This window comes from Phaethon lepturus, unplaced genomic scaffold (assembly GCF_000687285.1).
Source record: "Phaethon lepturus isolate BGI_N335 unplaced genomic scaffold, ASM68728v1 scaffold52631, whole genome shotgun sequence".
Taxonomy (NCBI): Eukaryota; Metazoa; Chordata; class Aves; order Phaethontiformes; family Phaethontidae; genus Phaethon; species Phaethon lepturus.
In genome coordinates, this window is record NW_010518034.1 from 1 (window position 1) to 10,974 (window position 10,974).

The following is a 10,974-nucleotide window of genomic DNA, read 5'->3' on the forward strand; positions in this document are numbered from 1 at the left end:
ATATAATATTATATATTATATATTTTTGTGCTATTAATGTTGAAGGTCATTTCTTGTGCTATATGGAAACAAGTACCTCCTCACGCTGTAACCTGTTAGGAATGATCAGGCAGACCCTGTGAGATATACAGTGCCTACTGCTTCTCTGCTCAGATCTCACTGCTAACTAAAGCACAGTGAATTTTAAGCAGGCATACTTGGCCAGTATTGTATATTTGCTTACTAAATTCAGTTAGCCTCTGCAAAAGGAGACAGAATATCAGCAGGGGTTACACGGAGAATTGCTGTCCTCTTCCTCCTATTTTGCCATATTTACAACTTCTGTTGGCCAATAAACGGGGAAACTGGCATTGGAACAGAAAACTGGACTTAAAAATTCTGCAGCATACTTTGAAGTACATCTGGAATATTAAGACAGAGTGGACAGAATCAAATTAGGAAGTAAAATATTTATGAGTATCAAAGCATGACATGGTTCAGATTTCCTGTCTACCTATCTGTTCACAGGATCACAGAATCATTAAGGTTGGAGGGGACCTTCGAGATCATCAAGTCCAACCGTTAACCCAACACCACCATGTCCCCTCAACCATGTCCTGAAGCGCCACATCCACACGCTTTTTGAACGCTTCCAGTGATGGTGACTCCACCATGAGTCATACATATATTTTTATTATATTATTTATTTTTATTTATATACACATACATATTTTTATTGTCTTGAACACTCTAGTTTTTGTTATGTTGGATGTCTGCACCACAGTCAGCTTTGCTTACCTATTCTACTCTTACCGTTGGCTCCATTACACATTTAGCTCGCCAACCAAACATTTCCTCTGTGCTTAATAGAATTTCTGGTTTGGATATGGCAGTGAGATTCTAATTTGGAGGAAGAGACTATGAGTCTGAAAGTTAAGGAATCTTGGACTTGATTAGGAAGCTATCATACAGTAGAAACTGAATTTACATATTGGCTGCATGACCAGGCCTTCTTGTATTATCTGCACTGCAAATGCTCCAGTATTTCACCTTTGGAAAGCCATTAGTGTGTTTGTGTCCAAGGTTATTCATCTGAAAAACAGAAAAAATCTTGCATTGTATTTTTTGAACAGTTTAATATTATTGGACAAAAATGTTAGTAATACTAGTAGGGTTTTTTAATACAGATACTGTTACGAATAACATTTTAAAATAAAAGGTTAATAGTTTCCAGAAATTGCTTTCAAAAAATTATAATCTAGTTTCAGCAGAATGAAGAGTAAGTGGAAGCTGAGATACAAAATGGAAGAAGCATATTCAGCTGATGGAAGAGAGCTTTAATGACACTTCATTATTGTTTAAGGAAACTCAGGGCTAGGTTTTAAAAGTAATTCTTGCTGGTTTTGTAACAGTGGGATAATTCATTTTGTGCAGTGTGCACTGGTGTTGACTCATCTTTTCCTAGTATATTACTTAATGGCAAAATTGGACTTTGCTGATAAAACTTTGAGCTAAAAGAAGTTTTGTCTATTTTTTTAATTCCTACCTAAACTTATGATGGTATATAGTACACTTGTAATTTTGAGGACAGCTGAAATGTCGGAGTCAGATTGCTTATGAAAATAAAAAGCATCTGTCATAACACTCAGACCAGCCTACATTTTTGCTTTAAGCAATCTGCTGCAAGGTGACTTTGGCTTTTTAGGTGAAAGATACAAATTTTATTCTTTACCTAGTGCATCTGTTGAGACTAAGCCTTCATATAATTAAAACCCTTAACAGTTTTTTCAGGGCAGCAGACCAAAAGGTTAATGTACAACAGTACAACAGGAAGTATTTGTACTCTTGAACATTTTTTAAATTTACAGCATTTAAAAACAATTTAGCCCAAATCATAGCCAAAGCCAATATTACATCATTTATAGTAAAACATTAATCATTAGTCACAAACCAGCCAGTTGGTCTAAAAGTTCAGATGGTGAAAAATTTTATGGTTTCAGGATTGAATAGAAATGTACTTTTAATTTTCTCCTCAGTCATGCATCTGGAATGGGAAGTCAAAGATTTTAGGGAAACTCAGCAAAACAAAATTAAAAAACAAAAGAGCTCCTCCACATTTTTGAAACAACTATATCCTTGATGCCGTTTTGAATTACATGATTTTTGTAGGAGTGGAGATAGATGATCAAAACTCAAAGTAGAACTAGGTATTATCATATGAACTGTATAATTAATTTTCTTTGTTTCAGTTCTGAAGTTCTTGAAGCAATAGAAAATGTTATTCAAGATGTACTTGAAAGCTTGGCCCAAAAAAAAGCACCTGTTCTCACACTGGCTAACAGATCAGATTGGAGGAATATAGAGTAAGTATTATATATTTTAAAGTCCTGCCTTAGATCAATATAAATGCCATGAATATAAATGTGATTATGTAACTTCCAGAAAAGTCGATCAAATATAGTTCTATAAGTATTAAAGTCAATATATAATTTGACTTCTAAAAAAGTAATGGACAAATAAAAAGTCACGCTTAGTAACCATTCTGCATGAACATGCATCATGTATTAAGTAATAGACCATAGGATAAAGGGGAATGTAAAACTACTGTAATAGGGGTTAGAAAGGAAAGGGAGGTCCTATAAACAATCATTTTCTGGATGCAATAGAAACCAGAAATGGCAAGTTGTGTTAGAGTGAAAAAATCTGTTTTAGGCTGGAAACAATTGCTAACAATTTCATCCTCCAATGCCTTTTCTGTGCTTCCTCTTTTCTTTTTCTTTGCTTTTCCTCATGGTATCTTATTTCTTAAAATGATAGTGATAAACTTATCCTTTTTTTGTTCTTCAGAGAAGATGCATCTCACCTCTTCCTGTTGTATTTCTTACCTCCATGTTGTGTTCTAAGTTAAGTTCATTACCAGCCTAAAAGGCAAATCAAGTTTCTAATACATTATCTAAATTTCAGAACTTATGCCAGCTTATCTATACTGGATCAGAGAAAAAGCAAATGTCCTCCTTTTTAAGGATTTGTAGCAGTTGTTTGTGCAACAGTATTTTTCTATGGAGCTCATTTAAACTGAAAATACCTGAAACGGAGAGATTAATCGCTTGCTATGGTACAGAAGTAAAAGGATAAAGGAAGACACGAATCTATTTCTTGTCCTCTAACAGCTTTGGAAGTCAGTGGGTTAAAGGATATTTAGATTGGTAAGATTGCAAAGGTGATTGTAAGTGGACACATTACAAACATTTGAGGTTGAGAAAGCATAGAAAACCTTCCACACGTAACACTTGGGTGGAATACTCGCTTAATGAGAACAATACATTTCTGTCAATCAAAAAAACTGAGGGGCCTGAAGGGAATTGGTTAACTGAAAGGCTTGTATGTTCCAGGGAATTTATGGTTTGCGTCTTGATAGTTTGACAAAAATGTTTCACTCAGATGTCTGTAAAATTAGAATACTATAACAAAGTTTTGCAATTTTTGGCAATCTTCGGGGAAATGGCATTCCAGGCTAGAAAAACAAATGTGAGATGTTATTTGCCGTCAGAACACATAGCGGGGAAAACGTTCAAATTAAAACAAGTTAACATCACAGTGTGTTAAAAATAAGACTCATCAATCACATTACAAAAAGCTGAACTATTATTTATGGTGGAGAAGTGTAGTCTCAGATATGCATTTCTGTTGAATAATGATCTATATCCCACTTTAATACAGCAGTTTGAGAAGACTAAAATAAAAATAAATAGACAAATAAAAATAAAAACAGAACACCAAAATATAATACAAATAGAAGAAAATGGGTCGGTTTTTTTCTTTTTTTAGGCAGCCTTTTCATACCTAATCTACACAGATGGAATCTGCTGGGCAGGAACTAGTAGAATGAGAGAAGGATTTAATATTTGAAATGTTGCTTGTAAACATTTGTAGATGCCCAGAGAGGTATTTACCCGAGAATGATGTCAATCAGTGAGAACGCCAGGCCTGAAGTAGTACAATCATTTTCCATTGCCCAGCTGTATCTTTCCAGAGAAAAAAGGGGGGGGGGCGGGGAAGGATTTCCCTTTAGTGCAAAGCGGATTTTATAGAAAACTACTCTGCTTGGATAAATGCAATCCTAGGAGGAATTGCTTCGGTGTCCGATCTAATGCCAGTTTGCGAAATATTTTACGAAATATCCGTGGGAGCCTCACAGCCCAGGTCCTCCAGCACGCCGTTCTCTGCAAGGAGCCTTCCTTGTTTGACCCCAGAGCGCAGCCCAGCAAAGTTTCGATTCCCGTTTTCCTGCCGTGCAGTCACAGTGCAGGGAGCGTGCAAGCGAAACGCAGGAATATCTTTCAGATGTTGCAGCACAAAGGCAAGAGAGATACTTTAAAGCGGCAGGCAGGGGCTACGCGGTGCCGTTTGCTCCTGCCGCCGCTTCACATTACCGTGCGCCGTGGTGTGCTCTGCCACCCAAAGGATGCATGCGGCAAAACCTCTCACAAAGACATTCAGAAACATTGTGTGGTTTTAGACAAAATTATGGCCATTTTACCACCAATACTGTTCGAAAGACCATACAAAACTCTGACGTGAAAAAGAATGCTTTAAAGACAGGACTTGTCATATCATAAGGCACTAAAATTAGTTTTAAGTGAAATAATGAAGTGTCGTTAAGAAAATAAGTGATTCTTTTGGTGAAATGTGCACCTTCAGACACGAAATGGTGAAACGCAAAATGGTGGCGCTCATTTAGATTAAACAACCGTTTAAAAAAGAGGATGGACCACATTTTTGTTTCCAAAAGGTAATAATGGAATATAATTGAATTATTCTGATAGTAATTTAAGGGCATAAATCAGATAATTTATTGTGATATGATATAATAACACTTTTTCATACATTCTGTGCCAGAAAGTCACTCTGTCAGACTTTATCTGTATTGCAGTAATGATTCACATTTTTTCCTGTGTTGGTTATTCCTTTTTTTTCATGATACATAATAATCGATGCTGATATATTAACAGTTATAAACATGTATAAAGTATTTTTCTTGTCTCTACTTTTGCCTGGAAACATGTATTTTAGGCTTAAATTCAGTGTTGAAGTACCTTCTTGATAAACTTTCATGCTTTGAAGCCAGTGATCTGATGGGGACAGTTCAGTAATGTTTTGCATGGATCATTTTGGCAGACGATGACACTGCCTGCCTTTTTCCTCCAGCCACTACAACTGCAGCCAAGTTCATTGTTTCTGTACCGAGTCTGAAAATAGTAGTAGATATTCGATTATAGGAAAGGAGTCCGAGTCTGAATTACCTTGCAGAGAACAATTCACATATACTTAATAAGTTTACAGTTTTATTGTATTTGTTTGCAACGTATCAGATTTAAAGATTCTGTAGGTCTACAGATGATACCACATTGTACTACAAAACAAATAAGAAGTGACTGCCCTAGATCAGCACCAAGATTTGGTAAGTTAAAAAAGTCCAAAAGCAGAATTCTTGTATTTTAGTTCAAAACTTTGTTTAAAAAAAAAAAAAAGCAAACCATGAAAAAAAATTATGCACTGTGATTTAGAAGTGTATAGCTAATATAACCTGATATTATGACCAGCCCTTCAGCTTCTCTCTTCTCTATTAAATTATAGTGAGTGACAGTGAAATTAATACAGCGTTCTTACAGTTTCTACCCTCCCTGAATGAATATCAGCTGAAGGCACATTCAAAAGGTCTAAAGCTAGCTAGTAAAGGAATCTTGGAATATGGACAATAAACTAATTTCTTTTTCTAACTCAGTCATTTAATTTCTTGGCCTGGACAGCAGGGCATACATTTCCTCACTTAACGAATATGCTAGAAATTATTGTGTCTATTGATTAGTACAGTCTCTCTGTATTTTCACAGCACATAAAAACGTACGTTTAAAAGTTTTATTTTATGAAACACAAATATGGGTCAATATAAAGACAAATTATTGTATATGAATTTCTGAAAATGGATAAAATATTTTAAAAAATATATCTTTTCAGCTCTGATGCTCAAAATATTATCTATGATCTACAAGATGGTGCAGAGCAATACTTATGCAACTAAAAGGTAACATACTACCTTTCTGTGATTTCAAATAAAGTTGTATTTTAAGAACGTTATTGTGAAAAACAGCCTGTAGGATGCAAACCTGTAGGATAATGGATTCCTGTACCTAAAATGCTTTAGGTTGCTGTGATTATCCATGCCATCTGTAAGATTCTAACGATCCTACAGCTGTTTCAGTATTATAATTACAAATACAATATTTTTGTCTTGATAGAGATATATATTATTCAGACACACTACTGTTTGGCAGCCAAAGTGTTGTGGACAATATAATCAATGACATTTCTTGCATGCTAAGGATACCTCGGAGAAGTCTACATATAGTAAGTGTCCAATTATGAATGTTTTTATCATTATTTCCAAATCATATAGAATGAACTGGAAGCTGAAATACAAAGAAAAGTTATCAGTAAGAAAGAGGAAGTAAAAATAAAAAGTATAATTTGTGCAAATGAAACCTAATTATGGTTTACCATAGTCCTTGAAAGGTTTCTTTCTTCAGAGAAAATTCACAGAGTTTGCCTGCTCCAAAGAGTTTGGGACAAACGGCCCGCTAAAATCACAGGGCCTTTTGCTATTATCTAGTGAAGGCAGTGCTTAAACTTCATAGTGCAAGACATCTGTTTAGCAATTTGTACTCAAATGATTTGCTAACTTGGGGGTTAAATGAAAATTTAAAGTAAGTCAGAGATGTAACAACCTCTCAAATTTACTTGTATCTCATGCCTTACAAGAATTCCTTTGTATCTATAAATGCAATTAACATTATTTATTGTAAGTATGCCTTTATATCCCTGATGACAACAACATTGCTTAGTGTTTAAAAGGTTGATGGTGGTCAATAACTGCTTATTACTGGTCAGAACTGTTTTCAGAAGTTTCTTGTTTTGCTTGTGCAATATAGTAACGTAACAGCATGTAATTGCCAATTTACTGTATAGAATTTACTATTTTTTTCAGCTGTCTACAACTAAAGGTTTTGTTGCTGGTGATTTAAGTTACACTGAGGAAGATGGTACAAAAGTGAATTGTACCTGCAGTGCAACAGTATGTATTATAAAACAGTAGCAGTAATTCATAGCATCTACCTTTACATGATATCCTGCACTTGTAGCTCTGGTTACTGAGCTATTGAGTTATATATATATTGAGTTATATAACTATACTGAGTTATATTTATTATACAGACTGTGCTTGTGGCAAATTGAGACATTACAACCTGGGTGAAAAAAGAGATATAAAAAGTAGTGCTCAACTGATGGCAATTCTGAAGCTCAGCTATACACTCACCAGGAATATATCCTTTGGATATGGTTTTTAGGCACTACCTTCTACCACAGAGGCCTTGCAGAGGAAGGTGTACATCTTGCGCACCTTACGCTTTGTATTACAATGTTCTGCCAAATAAGTGCTCAGAATTAAAGAATCCTGAGCACCCTGAACGTACTTTGTTTCTGTTACAATAGATTGACTTCTGGCAGAGTAAGAAAACAAGTCTTACAGCATGAGTTAACATACTCACATGGTCCGCAATGAGCTGCTTCCACCACACTGGGTAGACTCCTCTAGCAGCAACAGCACAGATGAGAGATTGAACTGAGCCTCTATAACTAGAAGTCTCTTTCTGGACCCAAATTATGTTCACATTTACAGAGGTTTAACTCTTAACTTAACAAAGAGTTGATATTGTCTGCATGTGTCGAGCACTGTATAACCAAAGGTATGTCAGGCTGTTTGGTCTCAGGATTATCACTTATACAGGAATTACAGACATTAGAAGGGCTTGTATTTGTCAACTAATTTGATCAAAGGTGGCACTGAGCTAGAGAGAAGTTTATAACTATGGTTTCATAAGAGTCAAGAGCCAAAAGTGGTTTGAGGAGATGAGATTCAACAGACCTAGTCCTAAAAGATTTCCTATAGCCATGCAGAATATGAAAGCAGGAACAGAACTCAGACTTGCTGCCTGTTGTCATGATTTCCTGAAAAATGTGTTCATTATAAGCCTAAGTCAGTAATTTCAAAATGGAAAGATAACCTTAAGCTGCCTACTATACTTGGTTTTTAAGCAGAGCGTAAAGACCCCTGTTATTAATGCTCTTCTACAGCTCTTTGTATTTTTATTTGTTGAGTTGTTCCACCCTGGCACCGGAGGTGATTTAGCAGTCAGAAGTAAAAACAGACCACACACTTCAATATATACATACTCTTTTGCCAAGTTCTTCCTCCAGTTCCTGTTTTCTCATCCATATGCTTGCCAGACTGAGCCAATCTTAATAAGAGATGTAAAGTAAACATTACTATGTCTTAAAATTGTTGCTCCAAAATAGTTATAAAATCAGGTTATAGGTTAATAAAAGAAAGGATTCAATGGTCTTCCAAAAAGAATACTTAAATGTTTTAAGCTTGTATTAAATTCACAGTCTTCACACCAAGCTGACTTTTTTCTGGCTAAGACAGCTAAAAAAGTAATCAGGACATTGCTATCTCTGTAATGCCCATATGATGAACAATCTTCTGTGACAGTAGTGCTAACACTTTTGAAAAGCGTCTTGTCTTAACAGGAGGACTCCTACACAACCATACAATAGAGCAGGATATGAATGGTTGAATACGCTTATAAAGAGGTGAAAATGTCGAGACTGATCTCATATATAGAAGATGAATGGTTGTCTCAGGATGTAATTGTGTCCTTCATTACCTAATATTGTTATTTTAAAATATATCATTTTCTCTATTTAAAATGATTAATCTCATTTTTGTTGTTTTAGGCAGTCACTGTGCCATCTAATGTTCAAGGAATTAAAAGTATCCTTTGAGCAAGAATCCTTGTTGTAGAGTGAAAAAATAAAGTAAAAACAAAGAATATTCCAAGTTAAACAATGTTCTGGTAATTTTTTCTTTGCTTGCTGGCTCTGAAATTGAGTCATGAACATGGCTTTTGGCTCCAGAACAGGTATTTTAGAGCATTTAGTTTTAATTGATTGGTGTGATGGATCACTTTACATGCAGCTAGCCTTAACAGAAAAGATTTAATCTCACATGCCAAATTTATGTTAATTGTAGAAAAAGATGCAACTTTTCAGAGACTCCTGGATGATGACTTCTGCAATAAATTGACCCCATGTATAATGATTACGGTATGCATTTTATATTTCATACCATCTAGCTAGACGTAAGAATTTAAATAATACTTTAGCATTGTAGTGGTGCTCAAATTTGGTCCAAGGACCATAATATAATTAATATGAAACATGTCTAACAATATTTTTTAAAATTTTATTATCCTCATGGAAATGCAAAATACACATTCTAAAGACTTATTTCCTCCAAACATCTCCTCAGAGCGTGGTAGCTTATCAGCTTCATGTACCACTGCAAAGTAGCTGCTGCACTCAGTCTCAGAAAGGCTTAACTGCTGAGTAACCTTTTCTCCTGCAAGATCCTAGCTTTAGCAAACCCAAATGAAACCCTGTTGGTTGATTTTGGATTGTACTGAAAAAGCTATGGAGCCTGGAGAATTAATAGGAATGTGTAAATGGAATACATGTGCCTACTTGTTCTGGGACAAATCTGGCCCTCAGTGAGGAAAAAACATATCCCCATACCTAAGAGAGATAAGCATTTATACTGTGCTGCATACTGTCCAGTTGTAGCCAGTCATAGCAAGAACTTGTTTTATATTCTTTCATTAGTGCCATAAATATTTTTGAGAAGAAAAAACTGGCCTTCTTACACCAGCTTATACAGATACCAGGGTACATCTATACATCAACTCCCAGACCTTACAAATTAACTCCTTAAGTAGAGGAATGTATGATACCTCGACAGTGCCTGTAATGCAGGACATCTGCTGTGCTGCTCCCCAGCCCATTCCTCCTTCCCTCCCTAGCAAGCCAAATAGGAGCATACAATTTTCCCTGCAAAATAGCTGCTGGAGAAATATTTCTGCCAGCATTTTGTTTGCTTGTTTGCCTTTAAATGACAAATGTAAACACATATGTAGCTAGATGCTGTTTTAATTAATTTAAAACTGTCTGCTTTTATTTTATTTCCTTAGGGAAGAGGCGTACCAGATCTTAATACACGACTTTTGGTCAGAAAGCTGTGGGATAGTTTTCAGATTCCTATTTTCACCCTTATGGATGCAGATCCACATGGTAAGTTTGTAGAGGTTCAATTACATAAAAGGAAAGCAAAATGTATTTAGAATGTCTTTTCTCACTTGTATGCGAAGGTGCTCAGAGCACAGAGATCCCACACATTCAGAGGGTTCCTGATCTATGCAGAATATATCTAGGAGTATGGAAGGAGTTTGTGAAGCATCAGTACTGGCTTTATATCTCCACTGAATATACCCTTACCCTCTGTGATGATTTGTTGTGCTTTGAGGTATTAGTAAGAATCTTATCTTGTACCTGAAAAAGAAAAAAAAAATATATAGAATTCGTAGCTCAGAATAGAGCTAGATTTTGAAAGTACCTGTGGGCCTAAAAATGAATATAAGGATAATGGGATTTTATGATCCATTGCATGATTCCACTGATTTTAGGCACTTGACCATTTCTAAAAGTCTCAGGAGGTCCTAGCTGTATCTTTACAGAGTTAAATACCATTGAAAATGTTGCTCTGTCAAGAATTCCAGCTGTTTGCTATACTGTTCCTTTTGTAAAATAAAAGGAAATACCAGGAACTTTTGTAAATGCACAGTTTTGTATAAAGAAAAATTTTTAACTACGTTATCCTTAGGCCAGACAGACATGAAGAAAATAGTATATTTGAGCAAAGTGAGTCTTCTATTGGTTTTAAGATAGTTCACATACACTTATGTTACTAATTCGGCACTCATGTCAATAGTTTACATTACAATAGTGGTGAAAGCTAGAAACTACAAGTGTGATGCCAGCAGG

The 10,974-nt window shown here is 35.5% G+C and overlaps 1 protein-coding gene across 1 annotated transcript in view; it reads left to right on the top strand.

Moving 5' to 3' along the window:
• Positions 1-615: 615 nt before the first annotated feature.
• SPO11 (SPO11 meiotic protein covalently bound to DSB) overlaps positions 616-10,974 on the top strand; it is a gene marked incomplete at its 5' end in the record, with an annotated part of 13,709 nt that continues 3,350 nt past the window's right edge. The window contains 9 exons of the mRNA XM_010296567.1: positions 616-640; positions 2,237-2,342; positions 5,352-5,440; positions 5,998-6,064; positions 6,279-6,387; positions 7,025-7,111; positions 8,836-8,872; positions 9,095-9,204; positions 10,125-10,224. Of these exons, the coding sequence (XP_010294869.1) occupies positions 616-640; positions 2,237-2,342; positions 5,352-5,440; positions 5,998-6,064; positions 6,279-6,387; positions 7,025-7,111; positions 8,836-8,872; positions 9,095-9,204; positions 10,125-10,224 (730 nt within the window). The remainder of the gene's footprint in view (positions 641-2,236; positions 2,343-5,351; positions 5,441-5,997; positions 6,065-6,278; positions 6,388-7,024; positions 7,112-8,835; positions 8,873-9,094; positions 9,205-10,124; positions 10,225-10,974) is intronic.